Source organism: Diceros bicornis, chromosome 3 (assembly GCF_020826845.1).
Source record: "Diceros bicornis minor isolate mBicDic1 chromosome 3, mDicBic1.mat.cur, whole genome shotgun sequence".
NCBI lineage: Eukaryota > Metazoa > Chordata > Mammalia > Perissodactyla > Rhinocerotidae > Diceros > Diceros bicornis.
The window spans coordinates 29,509,110-29,529,269 of NC_080742.1; the positions used below are offsets into that span (position 1 = coordinate 29,509,110).

At 33.7% G+C, this 20,160-nt stretch overlaps 1 protein-coding gene across 15 annotated transcripts in view; it reads left to right on the forward strand.

Annotated features, from left to right (window-relative positions):
• The window catches only part of AKAP9 (A-kinase anchoring protein 9), a 150,731-nt gene that overhangs the window by 71,684 nt on the left and 58,887 nt on the right, over nt 1–20,160 (forward strand). For 10 of the 15 annotated variants that reach the window (XM_058525336.1, XM_058525346.1, XM_058525365.1 and 7 more), the window contains 7 exons: nt 6,255–6,614; nt 8,466–8,690; nt 8,911–9,057; nt 9,826–9,966; nt 10,456–10,559; nt 13,073–13,284; nt 19,880–20,106. In XM_058525336.1, the coding sequence (XP_058381319.1) occupies nt 6,255–6,614; nt 8,466–8,690; nt 8,911–9,057; nt 9,826–9,966; nt 10,456–10,559; nt 13,073–13,284; nt 19,880–20,106 (1,416 nt within the window). The remainder of the gene's footprint in view (nt 1–6,254; nt 6,615–8,465; nt 8,691–8,910; nt 9,058–9,825; nt 9,967–10,455; nt 10,560–13,072; nt 13,285–19,879; nt 20,107–20,160) is intronic. The other 5 variants (XM_058525379.1, XM_058525387.1, XM_058525357.1 and 2 more) reach the window with 4 other exon arrangements.

Consider the following 20,160-nt stretch of genomic DNA (forward strand, 5'->3'; position numbering starts at 1 on the left):
ATTTATGTCTGTAACATTATCCATGGTTTGGATATGCCCTTGTTTGATTTTGATATCAGGATAATGCTGGCCTCATAAAATGTTGAAATATATTCCCTCTTCTATATGCTGGAAGAATTTATGTAAGATTAGTATTATTTTGTCCTTAAATATTTTTAAGAATTTGCTAGTGAATCCAACTGAGCCTGGAATTTTCCTTGTTGGAAGGCCTTTTTAAACTACGAATCCAATTTCTTTAATAGATTTTATTTTATTCAGTTTATCTGTTTCTTTTAGAGTGAGCTTTGGTAGTTTGTGTCACTCAAGGAATTGGTCCATTTTATCTAAGCTGCTAAATTTGTGTTGGTAGAGTTGTTCATAGTATCCCTTTATCATTTAATGTCTATGGATCTAATGATCTGTATATTTTTTTATTTTATTGAAGTCATATTGGTTTATAACATTGTGTAATTTCAGGTGTAAATTATTTGTCAGTTTCTGGATAGATTGCCTCGTGCTCACCACCAATAGTCTAGTTTTATTCGTCACCGTATGTATGTGCCCCTTTACCCCTTTCGCCCATCCCCTCACCCCCTTCTCCTCTGATAACCACTCATCTGTTCTCCTTATCCATGTGTTTATCTTCCACATATGAGTGAAATCATGCGGTGTTTGTCTTTCTCTGTCTGGCTTACTTGGCTTAATATAATACCTTCAGGGTCCATCTATGTTGTTGCAATTGGGACGATTTTGTGTTTTTTTATGGCTGAGTAGTTCAATTGTATATATATACACCACATCTTCTTTATCCATTCATCAGTTGATAAACACTTGGGTTGCTTCCACATCTTGTGAATAATGCTGCAATTAACATAGGGTACATAGATCTCTTTGTATCGTTGATTTCATGTTCTTTGGATAAATACCCAGTAGTAGGATAGCTGAATTGTATAGTATTTCTATTTTTCATTTTTTGAGAAATCTGCATCCTGTTTTCCAGAGTGGTTGCACTAGTTTGCATTCCCACCAGCAATGTATGAGGGTTCCCTTTTCTCCACATTCTCTCCAATGTTTACTGTTTCTCATCTTGTTAATTATAGCCACTCTGATGGGTGTGAGGTGATATCTCATTGTAGTTTTGGTTTGCACTTCCCTAATAATTGGTGATGTTGAACATCTTTTCATGTGCCCATTGGCCATCTGTATATCTTCTTTGGAAAAATCTCTGTTCATATCCTCTGCCCATTTTTTGGTCAGGTTGTTTGGTTTTTTGTTGTTGAGTTGTATGAGTTCTTTATATGTTTTGGAAATTAGCCCCTTGTCATATACATTATTTGCAAATATTTTCTCCCAGTTGGCGGGTTGTCTTTTTGTTTTGTTCATGGTTTCCTTTGACTTGCAGAAGGTCTTTAGTCTGATGTAGGCCTATTTGTTAATTTTGTCTTGTGTTTCCCTTGCCTGAGTAGACGTGGTATTTGAAAAGATGCTTCTAAGACCGATGTCAAAGATGTACTACCTATATTTTCTTCTAGGAGTTTTATGGTTTCAAGTCTTACCTTCAAGTCTTTAATCCATTTTGAGTTAATTTTTGTGTATGGTGTAAGATAATGGTCTCCTTGCATTCTTTTGCATGTGGCTGTCCAGTTTTCCGAGCACCATTTATTGAAGAGACTTTCCTCTCCATTGTATGTTCTTGGCTCCTTTGTTGAAGATTAGCTGTCCATAGATGTGTGGTTTTATTTCTGGGCTTTCAGGTCTGTTCCATTGATCTGTGTGTCTGTTTTTGTGCCAGTACCGTGCTGTTTTGATTACTATAGCTTTGTATTAGATTTTGAAGTCAGGGATTGTGGTGCTTCCAGCTTTGTTCTTTTTTCTCAGGATTACTTTGGGTATTTGGGGTCTTTTCTTGTTCCATATGAATTTTAGGATTCTTTGTTGTATTTCTGTGAAGAATGTAATTGCAAATGCATTGAATCTGTAGATTGCTTTAGGTAATATGGACATTTTACCTGTGTTTATTTTTCTAATCCATGAGAATATCTTTCCGTTTCTTTATGTCTGCTTTTATTTCTTTCACTAATGTCTTATAGTTTTCAATGTATAGGTCTTTCACCTCTTGGTTAAATTTATTCTTACATATTTTATTCTTTTTGTTGCGATTGTGAATGGGATTGTATTCTTGAGTTCTCTTTCTGCTAGTTCATTATTAGTGTATAGAAATGCAACTGATTTTTGTAAGTTGATTTTGTACCCTGCAACTTTGCTGTAGTTGTTGATTATTTCTAATAGTTTGCTGGTGGATTTTTTAGGGTTTTCTATATAGGATCATGTCATCCGCAAACAGTGAGAATTTCACTTCTTCCTTTCCAATTTGGATACATTTTATTTCTTTACTTCTGCCTCATTGCTCTGGCCAAAACCTCCAGTACTATGTTGAATAGGAGTGGTGCGAGTGGGTACCCTTGTCTTGTTCCGGTTCTCAGAGAGATGGCTTTCAGTTTTTCACTAAGTATGATATTGGCTGTGGGTTTGTCATATATGGCCTTTATTATGTTGAGATTCTTTCCTTCTGTGCCTAATTTGTTGCGAGTTTTAATCATAAATGGATGTTGGATCTTGTCAAATGCTTTCTCCATATCTATTGAGATGATCATGTGATTTTTATTCCTCATTTTGTTAATGTGGTCTGTCACATTGATTGATTTGCAGATGTTGGAGCAGCCTTGCATCCCTGGTATAAATCCCACTTGATCATGATGTGTGATCCTTTTAATGTATTGCTGTGTTTGGTTTGCCAATATTTTGGAGGATTTTTACATCTATGTTCATCAGCGATTTTGGCCTGGAATTTTCCTTCTTTGTGTTATCCTTGTCTGTTTTGGTATCAGAGTAATGCTGGCCTCGCAGAATGAGTTAGGAAACATTCTGTCTTCTTCAGTTTTTCGGAATAGTTTGAGAAGGATAGGTATTAAATCTTCTTTCAGTGTTTGATAGAATTCTCCAGAGAAGCCATCTCCTGGAGTTTTGTTTTTTGGAAGGTTTTGATTGGCTGTTTCTATCTGTTTTCTTGTGATTGATCTATTCAGATTCTCTATTTCTTCTTGATGCAGTTTTAGGAGGTTGTATGAGTCTAAGAATTTATCCATTTCTTCTAGATTGTCCAATTTGTGGGTATGTATTTTTTCATAGTATTCTCTTGTAATCCTTTGTATTTCTGTGGTATCTGTTATAATTTCTCCTCTTTCATTTCTAATTTTATTTGAGCCTCTCTCTTTTTTTCTTAGTGAGTCTGGCTAAGGGTTTGTCAATTTTGTTTATCTTCTCAAAGAACCAGCTCTTAGTTTCATTGATCCTTTCTATCGTGTTTTTTTTTTTTTTTCTCTATTTCATTTACTTCTGCTCTAATTTTTATTATTTCCTTCCTTCCTTCTGACTTTGGGCTTTGTTCTTTTTCCAGTTCTTTTAGGTGTAGTTTAAGATTACTTATTTGAGGTTTTTCTTGTTTGTTGAGGTAGGCCTGTGTTGCTGTAAATTTCCCTCTTAGTACTGCTTTTGCTTTATCCCATAAGAGTTGGTGTGTTGTGTTTTCATTTTCATTTGTCTCCAGGTATTTTTTGATTTCTTCTTTGATTTCTTCATTAATCCAGTGGTCATTCGATAGCATGTTGTTTGATCTTCACATAATTGTGCCTTTCTGTGGGATCTATATGTTATTCTACTTTCTCACTTTTTTTTTTGTCAGTCTGGCTAGAAGTTTATCAATTGTATTGATATTTTCAAGGATCCAGCTTTTGGGTTTTTTTTATTGTTTTTGTTTTATTTTCACTGATTGCTCTTCTTATCTTTATTATTTACCTGTTTCTGCTTGCTTTGGGTTTAATTTGCTCTTCTTTTTCTAGTTTCCTGAAAGACCTTTCTTCTTTTCTAGTATGTGTATTTAATCTTATAAGTTTCCTTTAAGCACTCTTTTATGGAGCATTCCACAAATTTTCATTCAATTCAAGTATTTTATTTCTCTTATGACCTCTTCTTTGATTCATGGTTATTTAGAAATGTGTTGTTTGTTTTCCACATTTTTTGGATTTTCAGATATCTTCCTGTTGATTAATTTAATTAATATAATAAATTTTAATATCTTTGTGGTCAGGCATACCTTTTATGATTTCAGTTCATTTAAATTTGTTGCCCCAAATATGTTCTGTCTGGTTGAATGCTCCATACTTGAAAGAATGTATATTCTGCTGTTCAAACTTTAGGTTTCCCTCTGGTGTTATTTCCCTTCAGCCTGAAAAACTTCCGTTAGCATTTCTTTTAGAGCAGACCTGCTGGTAACAAATTTGACATACAACGAATTGTATGTCATCTAATTTTGAATTGTATATTGAACATTTTGAATATTATGTTGTATAGACTCTTATAATCCTCTGGAGAGTGCGAATTTTTTCTTTTAAACAGACAACCCAGTTAGGTTCAGACCACAAGTTCTGTTTGGCTTTCCCCATACAGATCTCTTCTCCAAGTTTTGATTCCCTCTGCAGTTTGCCTGTTTTTATTTACTTTTCAGAGTTCTCAGGTAGTTGCTTTTGTATTTTGTTGAGAGTTTTTAGTTGTGATCAGTGGAAGAGAGAGGCTATAGTGGGCTTACTTTATGCTGACTAGAATTACAAGTCTCTGTCTTGTGTTTTTTTAATTCTACAATTTAGATGCAATTATTATTGCTTTATAACCATCACTGTTTAGATTTATCCACATATTTACAAAAAAAAATTTTTAATACTCTAATCTTTTTTGCATCTTAGGCCCTTCTTCTAGGATCATTTTTCTGCTTTTGGAGGGACGTCCCTTAAAAGTTCTTTTACTGGTGATCTTTTGGGAGTAAACTCTATTTTTATTTGTCTTTATTTTATGTCTTTATTTTGCTTTTATTCATGAAAAATGGTTTTGTTGACCATTTGTATGTCAGAACTTGAAAGATAACATTCCATTGTTTTCTGACTTCTCTTGTTTGTGCTGAGAAAGTCCTTGTCATTTTAATTGTTGTTCTGTCATAGGTAATAGATCTTTTTCCTCTGGAAACTTGAAGATCTTCTTTTTGTCTGGTGTTCTCTATTTGTCCTTCTATGATTCATTGGTCCTCTTGACTCTTAGGAGTCGTGTCTTCTATATTCTCAGCTGTTAGCCATGAAATATTTCCTTTCCACTGTTCTCTAATGTATCCTCCTGGAACTCTGATTAGATGTTGGCTGAGTTTCTCACTCTGTCTTTCATATCTCTTTGCTTCTATTTTTTCATATTATTATTCCTTTTGTCTTTGCACATTGCATTCTTAGTATTGAGAGACAAAAGGATAAGCAGATCAGATTCAAGACAGGAAATTAAAGTAAAAGCCAGTCTTAGGGTCTTGACCACTAGTTAGAGAAGATTGAAGGTATGTTTTGCTAAACTGTATTGCCTGGTTCACTGACTCTCTCATTTTTGTCTTTGACATTTTGCGCTAATGGGCGTGTTTTCCGGATGACATTGTCCAGAACATTATTACCAAACCCTGGATTTGTCTGAGCTAGCATAGGCATCCAGGAGGTCCACTTTGTTAGGTGAGATGTAGTAGTGGGGTTGTCTGGACAGAAACAGTATAATATATAGTGTTTAAGATGCTTGAGCTCTATAGTTAGACACACTTTGGTTCAGGCCTCTGCTTTAACATTTATTAGATATGTGACCTTTGACGTGGCTCCTAATCTTGCTACACTTTAGTTTTCTTAGCCTTGACTCTTGTTGTTATAATTATTCCTCCTAAGTCAGTTGTAGCGTTATAATTCTAGGCAGATTTCTTCAGATGTGGAAGTAGTAGAGAACCTTTATCTCTGTATCACTGTTTCATAGAATTTCTTTTAGTTTAAAACCATGAGGCCAGGGCCTGGCCTGATGGCATAGTGATTGAGTTGGGCGTGCTGTGCCTCGGCAGCCCTGGTTCACAGCTTCGGATTCTGGGCGTGGACCTGCACCACCCATCAAGCCATGCTGTGGCAGCGGCCCACGTACAAAATAGAGGAAGATTGGCACAGATGTTAGCTCAGGGCCAATCTTCCTCAAGCAAAAAAAAAAAAAAACAGAAGATTGGCAACAGATGTTAGCTCAGGGCCTATCTTCCTCACCAAAAAAAAAAAAAAGCCATACTTCTTGCTAATTCATGTCATTTTGAGTTGTAACTTGCTTTTTTAATTCCTGCTGGTGTTTATAAATCTAATCCTTTTTTGTTTACTTTATAACCATAGGTCATTGTGTCAATGAGTATAGCATTTGCTCAACAAACTGAACTATCTAGACTATCTGGGGAAAAAGAAGAGACTACATCATCAAAACAAATACATACTCTCTGTCAGCAAGAAAAACAACATTATTTAAATAAAATGAAATTATCACAGGGTCAGCTTGGTTTTCAGACTTTGGAGGCAACAGACATGAAATTTAAAGAAGAATTTAAACCACTTAGTAAAGAGTTAGGAGAAGATGGAAAGGAAGTTCTCTTATCAAATAATGATAATCTTGACGATATACTAGAATCAAAGGACCATGAACTGACTATTTCAGAAGAAATGTTCTCCAAAGATAAAACATTTATAGCCAGAGAATCTGTAAGTGTGCTTTCTTAAATATAAAGACTTATAAAAACTTTTGACTTCTTTCATTATAAAAATATTTGCAGTAATGTTGCTTAATGGAGAAGGAAAGTACAGTCCTCCCTCAGCATCTGCAGGGGATTGGTTCCAGGACCCCACGTGGATACAAAAATCCACAGATGCTCAAGTTCCTTATATAAAATGATGTATTTGTATATAACCTATGCACATCCTTCTGTATACTTTAAATCTTCTTTAGATTACTTATAATACCTAATACAATATAAATGCTATGTAAATATTTGTTTTAGTGTATTGTTTAGGGAGTAATGACAAGGGAAAAAAGTCTGTACATGTTCAGTACAGGCGTAGCCATCATAGACCTTTCCATCCACGGTTGTTGAATCCATGGATGTGAAACCCACGGATATGGAGGGCCAGCTGTATCAAATCCAGTCTTGACTGAAGTTTCACATTATCAGTGTATTTTATTACTTGTAAGGTATATGAATAAATGACTTAATATTGTTATTAGATAAAACAAGTCTGGTTCATAGTATTCTTGATTGTCTTATATACATTGTGCATGGTAAAATCTCTTTGTAAGTAATATCTATATTAATTTTGTTTCAGTCAATTCAAGATTAATTATACTACAATTTGGCAATATGTATGAATAAAAGATTTACTTAATTTAATATGATAATAACAACAGAAGGAGATAGCTGCCTATTTAAGAAGACAATTTAAAGCATTCTACTCTATACAAATTCTCTTTCTTTTTACTTATTCATTAATGGAGGATCAGTGTCTGTACTGCAACTGTTTGTGCTTTTAACAGAAAGTAATAAATCCTACTTCTTTTAAAATTATATAAATTCAAATCTTTGATGTTCAGGATAGGTTATGTCTTGTTTAGAGCCATATTCAAAAAATTGTCAACTCTTTTTGAAGTGCAAAACTTGTGAGGTATTCGTAAAAGCTTTTTAATTTACCAGCAGATGTTCAAGGCGAGGTATTTTGTTTAAGTAGTAGTTCTTCAGGAATTGAAGTCCTTATAGAAACCCATTAAGGAGTTGACTTCTTATGAATACGAGAAAGTGGGATATAAAGCTATTTCCAAATAAAAATTATTGAAGATTGTTTCTTATCAAGCAGTTCTCTGTATTACCCTGATGACTGCTGCATAATGTAGATAAAATAGGTAAAATTTATCATGTATAATAAATTTAATTTTAAATATAAGTATTCCATTTATATTATTTCCCCATCATAAATGTCAAGAGAAATAATGGAGTTAGAGCTTCATTAAGAGTAGGAGGGCCGGCCCCATGGCTTAGCGGTTAAGTGCACGTGCTCTGCTGCTGGCAGACCGGGTTCGGATCCCGGGCGCACACCGACGCACTGCTTCTCCGGCCATGCTGAGGCCGCGTCCCACATACAGCAACTAGAAGGATGTGCAACTATGACATACAACTATCTACTGGGGCTTTGGGGGAAAAAATAAATAAATAAATAAATAAATAAATAAAATTATTAAAAAAAAAAAAGAGTAGAAGGAATCTTGAGTATCTTTATTCTCCTCTCTCAGAATTAGATTACATCTAAACTAACTGATAAATAGCTATTTTGCTTTTATAACATATAATGATAATTAACTTTGTGTTGATTTGAAATGATAATGAAGACATATCTTTTAAAAAAACTTATATTTTAGTTTAATAATGGGAATTAAAAATCAGATGCTTGTGGGGTTAGTAGTATAATTGCTTTCATATTTGTTTAAAATATTGATGCTGACAGATTTCCACAAAATGTTTCATGGTTGAGTTTTGTTTTTTGTTTTTTGTTTTTTGACTATTATAGATCCGTGATGAGATTTTGGTAGCAAGCATGGATGCTTCTAGACAGCTAATGTTAAATGAAGAACAGTTGGAAGATATGAGGCAGGAACTCGTACGACAATACGAAGAACATCAACAGGCAACAGAACTGTTAAGGCAGGCACACATGCGCCAGATGGAGAGACAACGAGAAGACCAGGAACAGCTACAAGAAGAGATTAAGAGACTGAATAAACAATTAGCCCAGGTATGGGACTTAGAGTCCCTTTTCTCCCTAATTAAAATAGCAGTATTCTTTATATAGCCTTTTTTAAAAAGTCAAAATTATTGCCAAGATCTGAATAAATACAAATATTTAACATCAGGAACAGACGTCACCAGAAGAACAACTTAGATCTTGTTAGGGACACCTAACTCAACCTTGAAGTGGATTGTCTCCCTACAATTTTATTTATCTGTCTTTGCAGGCACTGGAAAAGTGGCTACAAGATTGTTTGTTTTTTTTTTTAATCATTCCATTCACCATACATGGCAAAAGCACTTTGACAATTTTGGAAATTCTTTGTGCTGAGGTGCAACTGATATTCAGTTTTCCCATATTCATTTATAGTTTTGTGAGTCTAACATTTAGCATCTCCAAGATTTACCTTTATCTATCTTTAATCTGTCTTTTTAATCATGAATGGAAATCTGAAGTAGTATGTTTCTGGAACTTTCTCCAGGGAAACATCTCTTCTTGATTTGAGAAATGCAAATTTACATAACGTTCTTATCCCTTTCTTGACTAAATTTACACACTTCTTGGTATTTGGGAGCTGGATTCTTATCAACTGGTGTATATAATATACTCACAAAATCATTGCAGAAAAGCAAGAAATATTTATGTAAAAGTTCTTATAAAAACAAATTTATTCAATTTAATTTTGGAAACTTAAGCTAAAAGTAGAGATAAGAAATAGAGAACTCTTGAAATATATTCTTTCAAATATAGAATAATAGGAAATATAGAAATATTAGGAATATAAAATATAGAAATGTAGAATAATAGGAAAATAAAGCATATCATTTGGAAAAAATAATTTTGCTTTTCTTCATCACATTTTGTGAATTTAAACTTCTGAATTTTCAATGCAAAATTGGCCTATAAAAATATTATTAATTGAGCTACACAAATTCCTGAATATTTAGGCTTAGCTTTTTTTTTTTGAGTTTCTGTTTTGCATTGAACTTTATATATGCTTTTAACCCCTTATCGTGGGATACGAACCATAGATAGAACCAGGGCCTGTTGGTCCTAGGGGGTTAAAAGAAATCTGCTTGATATTTCTGCTTTTTTCTTCTGTCGCAAACAATATTCTCTCATGACCTTTTTTCTTATTTAGAGATCCTCAATAGATAATGAAAACCTGGTTTCAGAAAGAGAGAGGGTGCTTTTAGAGGAGCTGGAAGCACTAAAGCAGCTGTCTCTAGCTGGAAGAGAGAAGCTGTGTTGTGAGCTGCGCAACAGCAGTACGCAAACACAGGTAGTATGGATTTGGCCCACCTAGGAGCAGTGGATCGACAATGCAGTAGGATCTGTTTGTCTTTGTTGGCGGTGTGAAATGTATTTTTTATAGGTATTGAGCTTAATGTATTTGTGATTGCTTACATGTAAGATAGGTGGAGTCAAGATGCCTTGCATTCCATTTAAGGTAATTTGAATCTGACATTGCTATAGCAGCAACTGGTGTTTCACCAACGAGCAACCTAACAAACTTGGTTGTTGTACACAGCATGCATTAGCTTCAACCCATTAAAAAATTTTGTCATCTTTGCACTAGAGTGTTTTATCTTTTTTTGATAATGCTAATATCGTGATAAAATATAGTTAAATGTTATTTCAAACAGTGTTTGTTTTGCTAGCAAAGGTTTCTGTTTCACTTCGTAACGACATAGAAGAATGACATGCTATTTCCAAGATGACAGGTTTTCTTTCTGTCTTGTCCTCTCTACCTTTATACAAACTTAAACAGAACGGAGATGAAAACCAAAGGGAAGTTGAGGAACAGACCTTTAAAGAAAAAGAATTAGACAGAAAACCTGAAAATGTGCCTCCTGATATTCTGTCTAATGAAAGGTATAGAGAATGTGTATTTTTTCAATACTAAGTGAATTGAAATAGTTGTTTCAATGTTATAAACTTTATCTGTCCTTATTTTTACCTTGCACATTTATTTTGTTTGTACATTGTACTCTGTATGTAAAGAATTACCAATTTTTGGTCATTAAGTAGACAAAATTTTTTAAATCTTTTGTATATAAAAAAATTTTTATTGAATATTGATCATATACTTACTAAATGTTCAGGTATTATGTGGTTATTGAACCTTTCTCGATTAATTTTCTTCTGCTCATACACCATTTTTAATCCTAAAAAACACAGTTGTACTTGTGAGTTTCTTCTTTCACTGTATGGACATGCGGTCAGTATAAGTTATGCCCTGGTTTGTTTATGATGAGAAAAAACTTTTGTGATAGTCTACATTTAGCTTCTTTCTTTACTGCTTAACAGATGAGAACTTTTAATCCATATCCCGGTTCTATAGAGGAATAAATTAATGATCCACTGTTAACAAAACTTTCCTTTAACTTTGATTTTGTAGAGGTTAATATAAAAATGTAAAATATTAAATGAGGATAGTTATCCCACATTAATATTAAGGACTGTAAGCTGAGTATTTTAAAATGTGTTTAAATGAAAATAATTTCTTTAGTTTTAAATTAAAACTAATATCTACTAACTTAATTTCCTCCTTTTCCAATTTCTGTGACTGTCCACCCTCTGTGTCCTCCTAACCTCCTTCCTCAGCTTGCATGGAGGAATTTGGCCCCTAAGATTTTGGCTTCCCCATTGGATCATCAGTATGGAGCACAGTCAGTATGGAACTCAAACAAGAAAGACAGTGTATGAAAATTAGAGTTACCATAGCAATATAAAATAAACAGTTTGTTTATTTTATATTATTTATCTTTAATTGGTATATTTTTTAAATTATGCAGTGTTTAATTTTTAGGAATTTTTGTAGTGAGTGCTGATAAAATGAGTATTCATATTTATTTCTTTTTACCGTCATATTAATTTTAATAATTTCTCTTATGTAGAAATATTTTCAAATTATCCTAGTCCTAGGGTGTTTGGGACTGAACAAAACCTCAGAAAAAGTTAAAGAAATAAAACTCTTGACTTACTTTCTACTAACTAAATTATTTACAGTTTTATTTTTAATATTCATGCTTTTGTAAGCAGAGAAGTTGATCTAGGTACAACTTTCACTTGGCAAGTACTAAAGGAAAACTTTTCCATTTATTACCTTGTCTTAAAATAGTTATGTCATGTGCCTGTGAAAACAGATACCCTCTAACCGGATCGTTGATGATCTCTCACAGTGTGAAGTTGGGAGAAAAAAATGTCTTAAGGCAGAGGACCTTTACCATGAAAGTCTCTTATTTTGTTTGCATGTATTAAATATAAAGTTTGCCCCTGTAGTACTTTTGTCAAATTAAGCTGTTCGGATAAGAAAGTTGTTTAGTTATTCAGAAGATTGATCAGATAATCTTCTGAATCACCATTTATGGAAATATATTTCTTGACATGGAAAGATGTTTATGTTAAGCAAAAAAGAAAGCTTACAAAAAGTTTATCCAGGATAATCACATTTTTGTGTCTAAAATGTGTATATATTTATGAGAGAGATAAGGAAAAAAGTCTAGAATGACAGGCATTAAAATGTTAACAGTGATTATCTCTGAGTGTTCAGAAATAAAGATTATCACAGTGTTCAGTGTTGGTAGGTGGTTAGCAGTATTTTCTTATTTTTAAAGAATAAGAATGTATGACTTGTCTTTTAAAAAAGAGAGATACACCATTAATTCCGTTTGGTTGAAAATAGGTGCCTTCTACTGACTGAAATGTGATGTATATAACTTGAGATATTTCTGTCTCTGAAACAGATACAATGAAAAATGGTCTATCATATTCCCTCTGGTCTTGGCAGTTAGTGAAATTGTACAGCAGACCTTTTTAAAAACAGGTGTCTGCCTGTTTTTGTAATTTAATCATCTAGATCATCACCATTAAGTTATGGAAATACTAACACATTTTTTTCTAGTGGAATTTTTAAATTCTATTTTAAAATATATTGTTTGACATAAAATATTAAATGTAAAACATATGTGAATAACCATAAATGGTTAATAACTTGCATATATGTGGGTACTACCATAGTACCCACTAAATTTTAAACTTAACTTTAAAATTTAACTTTTGCATCTCCTTAAAATTTTCTTCTAATTTGGAAACTCTGCTAGCTTAAAACTTTAGTGATTTGATTTCTTTCAGGTCAATAAAATGCTGCACATTTTAGTTCACTGATTGACAAAAATTTTTCAGAAGAAAACAAATTTTATATTATAATTATAAAATAAATCAAAAACAAAAAGCACTTAATCGTAGGTGCTATTGCATATTATTTGAATAGAGAGGATCATGTGATATTTTATTTTTCAAACCAGATATTTTGTAGTGCATTTTTTGTGGGACATAAGCAAAGTGTTTATAAATTTTAATTAATATTTTCTTTATCTTTACAGATATGCACTCCAGAAAGCTAATAACAGACTTCTGAAGATCCTCTTAGAAGTTGTAAAGACAACAGCAGCTGTTGAAGAAACAATTGGTCGCCATGTACTTGGTATTCTAGATAGATCTAGTAAAGGCCAGTCATCTGCCAGCTTGATTTGGAGGTCAGAAGCAGAGGCACCTATAAAGTCAGGTGTCCATGAGGAACACGCAGGAGGTACTAGTTTTATATGCTGTTGAAACTATCATTATCTTCAATAAGTTTTGCTGTGTGTTGGGAATACAGAAGAGAGAATATTAAAGTATTTTCCAAAAAAAGAGACCTCCAAACACAAATACATTAAGACTCACTCTTCTCGAAACACTGTTATTGTATAGCATTTGCAAGTGGGTGTCTTAGAGTTGTCATTATACATACTCAGAGTTACTGCTTTGCTCCATAAGCCAGAGGCTGTTTAATTTCTCCACCGTAGAAGAATTCCACATTGCCACTCAGGACTCTTACCAATATCTGTGAGGTATGGGCAACATCCTGAAACTACCCTATAAATTAAGACAAGGTTAGAAATAAAGAGCTTTTAAGAATCAAATATCAATTTCACATACCTGTTGAGATGGTTAGAAGAAAGTCTATAAGAAACTCAAGGTTTAATCTTATCTTTGGGACCTCTTGTAGGTCCTTTCTTCCATTTGGAAAAGTGGTTTGAAGTATGACACAATGTGTATGGATCCAGAGGTTAGGTCCTGACAGGGTATAGCCATCTTCCTAACCCTGTCTTCTTCCAGCTGTGTGGGCTGGACTCTTTGAATTTCTTACTTTCACATTGCTGACTCCCAGTCTCTCTTGTTTTTTCAATTCCTTCTACCTTGCTGGAGGGGAAATCAGAAAATCAAAAGGGAAGAAAGTCTTTGTCAGTTGGAGAAAGATAGGATCTGGACTCTTGGATCAGAAGATCAAGCCTACACTTCACTACAATTCCACACCCAAACACTTCTCCTCACTTAGAAGCCGATGTTCTAAAAAATGCCTGTTTATGCCATTTTTGAGAGCATTCTGTTTCTTTCATGTGGAGAATGGCCAGTAGCAAGCAATTCTAAACTTTGATTTGGAATTTTAAGTAAAATTGATTTAAAAACTCCTCAGTCGAGTTCAAAGATAATTTTAAAAACTGCTTTTAGTAAAATAAGAGCTGAAATAGTACTGTATTTTTAAACTTCCTTTCAAATTAATTCTTTTCAAACTTTGTAAAAGTATTTTTCAAATTAACTTCACTCTTGGTTAAGCTCTTAATCAAGGGCTATTTTATTTCTGCATATGAATCTTGATGTATAGAAAAGAATTAGGTAATATTTTCTTGGTCTCGTGAAAGTATTGATCCTATGCTTTTTAAAAAACAATTATTTCAGAAACTGGTTTCACTTAATCATCTGGGGGGACTTTTGCTGTTCTACTGGTAAGACGTACACCGTATTCAAAAGACACTGTGAGGAATGTTCTCTAGGTTACAAAAATATTTTGTGCTCTTTTTGTTAGCAATTCTCTTTTCTCTTAGACATTTCTCAAGGTGTTTGCTGAAGTGTTCAGCAAACAATATATCTTAAAAGAGCAAACTTACTTCCAGAGCAGTGTTCCTGTAGTTATAAAAAGGAATAAATTGGGGCCGGTCTGGTGGCGCAAGCGGTTAGATGCGTGCGCTCCGCTGCGCTGGCCCAGGGTTCACCAGTTTGGATCCCGGGCTCGCATCGACGCACTGCTTGGCAAGCCATGCTGTGGCGGTGGCGTCTCATATAAAGTGGAGGGAGATGGGCACGGATGTTAGCCCAGGGCCAGTCTTCCTCAGCAAAAAAAGAGGAGGATTGGCAGATGTTAGCACAGGGCTGATCTCACAAGAAAAAAAAAAAGGAATAAATTGGTAATTTAAGTCAAGCACACAGGATTATATTTCTGTTCATTTTCTGTGAGAAAGCAGACCTAAAAGGACATCTGATCTACTAGCCTGCTTTCTTGCATGGTTACCTCTACATCTAATCTCAATATAGATTAAATATGTCTATGTCTTATTTTAAGATATCCAATAATGAGTAGTTTTTCAATTATAAGCAATTTTACCAGTTCAATTCTACAAACATTTATTGAGCAATTTCTCTATGCTCTTTGCTTTATAGCAATTTGCAGTCTAGTGAAGGAGGCACTGAGAATCCGATTCAAGGCAAGATAAAGTCATAGTACTTAATATTTTACTTAAAACCACTTTATATATATTTGAATCTATTAGGCCTTTTAAAAATTTACTCAACTGTTAACTGATTCTGAAAGAATAATATTAAGATACAGGAAGAAAAATTAAATCCACAGTTAATACAGTGTCCAGAATATTATGGCAGAGATAAGAATTTTGCTGGTATTAGCATCATTGGTTATAATGTGCACTTTTCCATTTAATTACTCGGTCTTTATGGTTTTGTTTTTGGCAATTATGTGCTAGTCTTGTTAATAAAATTAGGATAACTGCTAATATCATTTGGGGACCCTTATCAGATCCATTTTGCATCTTGAAGGAAATATTGAATTAATATAATTTATAATTTAAAACTGAATTTTCTCATAAACTTTGAAGAAAATACTGACTTTATAATGTTGATACTCTCAGATTTAAGAATTTTTCTGAATTTCCTTCATATTTTGAATGGAAGCATTATTGTAAAAACTAAAATGAACTTTTGAAATATTTCTCTTCTCTCTTATTTACTGTAATAGAAAAAGTTCAGTCTTAATCTGATTGTGAAGCAACTTTTGCTTTTCAGTTTTTATATATGACTTTTTGTTGCAGGTAGCACTTGTAAAGCCTTCAAGCCTTAACTTGTTTAGATTTTAAACATGTATGGACTTGTTAACTCTAAAGAAACAAATAACTGATTTGCTAATGTTTGCTTCCTCATAAGAGTAACCTAGTTTATGAAATTGAAGGGAAATTTTAAGCCAATGTGAAATCACTTGAACTTGAGGGAATATTAGACAAGTTCATAAAAATGAGTTCCCCCAGGATGTGTTGAAAGAAAATTTCCTTTAGGCCTGCACTGTGATGGTTCCATGGTAGAATTCTTACCCGTCCCTTAGGAGGCCAGAGACTGAATCTCTTTTGCTGCAGCTTCCTTTTCGAACATTGTGATGTTCATAGAAAAAATGTTGGATTAGTAATCAGAAGGCCCTTGATTCTTGTCCCAGCTCACTGTGACCTTGGGCAAATCTCTTAGTCTTCCAGAGCTTCAGTTCAGTCTACACATCTGTCAGGGACTAGAGTCAGTGGTTTCTAGTTGGAGCCCTAGCCGAAGGCCATGGGGGCGGGGGAATGCTCTATTATATCACCTACCCTGCTTTAACCTGAGAAGTGTATTGTTATCTATATGGAATGAACAGGGTATAATCCATAAAGTAAATGACTAAAACACTTGGAATAACCATCATCTGCTAAAACACAGATCTGAGTACTTCACCAATCTGAAATCATGATTCTGTTCACCAAACTGGCCATTCTGAGATTTCTATTGGCATGTTATGAAATTGCCCTGCCAACTTATATTTTTCTCTGGTTTGCGCCCCCACCCAAAGACTAGTTATTATAAGTACAGTGTAAGCTTGATGTCTTTCTCATTCCTTTATTTCATTGAAATAAACAAAAAAGTTTTGTTTCTTCATTGGAACATATTCAGATTGTTTTTGTTTGTCTGTTTCTATCTTTAAAATGTTATTAATAAAATACGTTAAGCCAGTTGACATCTTCTTCTTTTCTAGGTACTTTAATGTCTGTGTTTTTTATTAGCCATTTAAAAAAATTAACAGTCAGTGGCTTTTTTTTATAATTAATTTTTTATTGAAGTAATGATGGTTTATAACATTATATAAATTCAGATATATGTCATTATATTTTGACTTCTGGGTAGACTACATCGTGTTCACCACCCAAAGTCTAGTTGACGTCTGTCACCATACAAATGTGCCCTTTTTCCTCTTTTGCCCTTCCTACCCCCACCCCGGTAACCATCAGTCTATTCTCTGTGTCTATGTGTTTGTTTGTTGTTTTTTTTATCTTCCACATATGAGTGAAATCATACGGTATTTGTCTTTCTACATCTGACTTATTTTGTTTTGCATAATACACTCAGGGTTCATCCGTGTTGTCACAAATGGCAAGATTTCATCTTTTTTTTTATGACTACGTAATATTCCATTGTGTATATATACCGCATCATCTTTATCCATTCATCCATCAATGAGCACTTAGGTTGTTTCCAAGTCTTGGCTATTGTACATAATGCTGCAGTGAGCATAGGGGTGCATATATCTTTTTGAATTAGTGTTTTCCTGTTCTTTGGATAAATACCCAGAAGTAGAATAGCTGAATCATGTAGTAGTTCTATTTTTAATTTTTTGAGGAATCTCCATGCTGTTTTCCATAGTGGCTGCACCAGTTTACATTCTCATCAGCAGTGTACGAGGGTCCCCTTTTCTCAGCATCCTCTCCAACACTTGTTATTTCTTGTCTTTTTAATAACAGCCATTCTGATGGGTGTGAGGTGATACCTCATTGTGATGTTGATTTGCATTTCCCTAATAATTAGCGATGTTGAACATCTTGTCATGCATTTGTTGGCCATCTATATATCTTCTTTGGAAAAATGTTTATTCAGATCCTCTGCTCATTTTTTGATGAGGTAGTTCATTTTTTTGTTGTTGAGATGTATGAGTTTTTTATATATTTTGGGTATTAACCCCTTGTTGGATATGTGATTTGCAAATATCTTCTCCCAATTGGTAGGTTGTCTTATACATTGTCTTCTCCAACCTGTGTCCAACCCCCTTCCATCTGATTTCATGTCTTCCAGACTTCTCAACTGAACAATTGAAGTAGCCTTCTAACCAGTCTCTTCTTCTCCAGTCATTTCTCTGCATTGCTACAATTTGCTTCCTGATTCATAGATTTGATATTATCTTCCTGCTCAAAAAATGATTTACTTTCCCATTATTTATGGCAAAAACCCCAAGGTTCCTATAAAATTTAGGACCATTGACAACTTGGACCCGCCTACTTTCCAGCTACCTTCTTTCAGCTGTCTCCCTAACTCCTCCTCACTTCTGCACATACTTTCACTCCATAAAGTCTTGACTTCCTGTCATATCAGACTATTCTCTTCCCTCAGATTTGTCAAATTCTCTGTCTCCATTATAAAGAAAATGTCGCCAGAATGCACTTGATTCCTCAGATACGGATGCTATGTAACATAGGTATTTTTAGTTTTTTTAAACACCAATTATAAACTATTACTATCTTGCTTCCATAGTGTCTTTAAAAATATCATTTATTTTCTAGATTACATTAATTTTATTTAGTAACTTTGTAATATACATTGTACTATATCTGAATTTATTTTGAATTCCAAGATCATTTTGAACTCATGAATATTTATAATGTATTACTCCCTATTATCAAAGCATTCAGTTTTGAATATGTGGAATAATATAATTAAATACTAGTCTAGTTGTTGTCTTTTTTTAATTTTGAGAATAAAAATACAAAGTGAAAATTCTGTTAGCTGTTACACTAAGAATTAGATAAACCTGTGTAATGGCAAACATTTAAAATCATTTCCTAGAATGTAATTTTGGGTTCTTCAGCAATGACTTGTACAGAGGAGGTGCTTAGTGAATACTGAATTGTGCTAAATTCAGATCTTGTATCTGAAACTGCATCTGATATCGTTACTACATTAGATTGAGAGAACTCCATGTGGCACCAGCTACTTTATTTAGCAAGACGTTTTAATCAATAGCTCTTATTCTCCTGGGTGACTGTATCAAACTGAATGTTTATTGCAAGTACTTTGGAAATTAAAGTTTCCTCTGCTTTTAATTTGTTAACTTTGTACAGTTACTGGTAAGAAATATGTACTACATGTACTAAAAGAATAGGTAATACCTCTTCAGGAAATTTCATTGTTGGGTTGTAGCATGCTGCCACAGGTGAGTACTATAATTCTATTGCAGTGATGAATAACGTATAATGAATAACCTAAACTTATTCCAATTGAGAGAAAACACTTCCAAGCTTGTCTTATGCCCATGTAAACTCAATTTTCTTTACATAAGAAATAAGAATAGTGTGGATACATAAGTCCATAGTCAAATTAGAACTGCTCATCAGTCTAACCCCTTCCCAGTATACCTCTTACAAAAGTAGCAAGCTGCAAAATGATCTTAATCCCTTTTACTGTCTAGCCAGAGTAGGTAATGCTGCCCAGTGTAGTGCTCAGAAATCAAAGGATCTGCTCCAAACAAAATCAAGCACTTCTATTCTTCCATATACCTGGAACGTCCCATTGCACAGTGTTTTTCTTTTCATGTGGTTGTTTATGTATGTGTTTTCTCATTATACTGTATATAAAGTTCTTGAGAATAGTCCTTGAGGATAGTCCCCTCTGTGTCTCCATCACTTAGTAAACCCTACATGGTGGGCACTTAGTAAGTATCTGTTGAAAGTTGTTTTTAAAATTTTTATCAGAGAAAAAAGTACTAAGTAACCCAGATATTAATTTATGCAAAGCCCTATTAGTATAGCATTATTCTTCTCATTCTTTTATCTGCTTGGTTATCAAATAATATTGCATTCTGTATTTGCTTATTTTATTTGTTTTGTTGCAGTATTGTTATTAAAAGACCTTGTAGTTTCAACAATTTTGTTTTAATTTTTATAACCTTTTTTTACTACAATTATTAATTATTATTGATTTATGCCTTTAAAATACTGTTATTCTAATTACAGATGAATGTATACCTTCTTGTTCTGGAAGTGATGTGCCAAGAAATGACAGTAGTATGTGGTCAAAAGTAACTGAGGAAGGAACAGAGCTGTCACAACGGCTTGTGAGGAGTGGTTTCGCTGGAACTGAAATAGACCCTGAAAACGAAGAACTTATGCTGAATATTAGCTCTCGACTACAAGCAGCAGTTGAAAAACTCCTAGAAGCCATAAGTGAAACTAGTAGTCAGGTAAACTCCTTATGCAGCTAATGTACTGTACTGTGTTTGAAGTAGGTTTTCTTT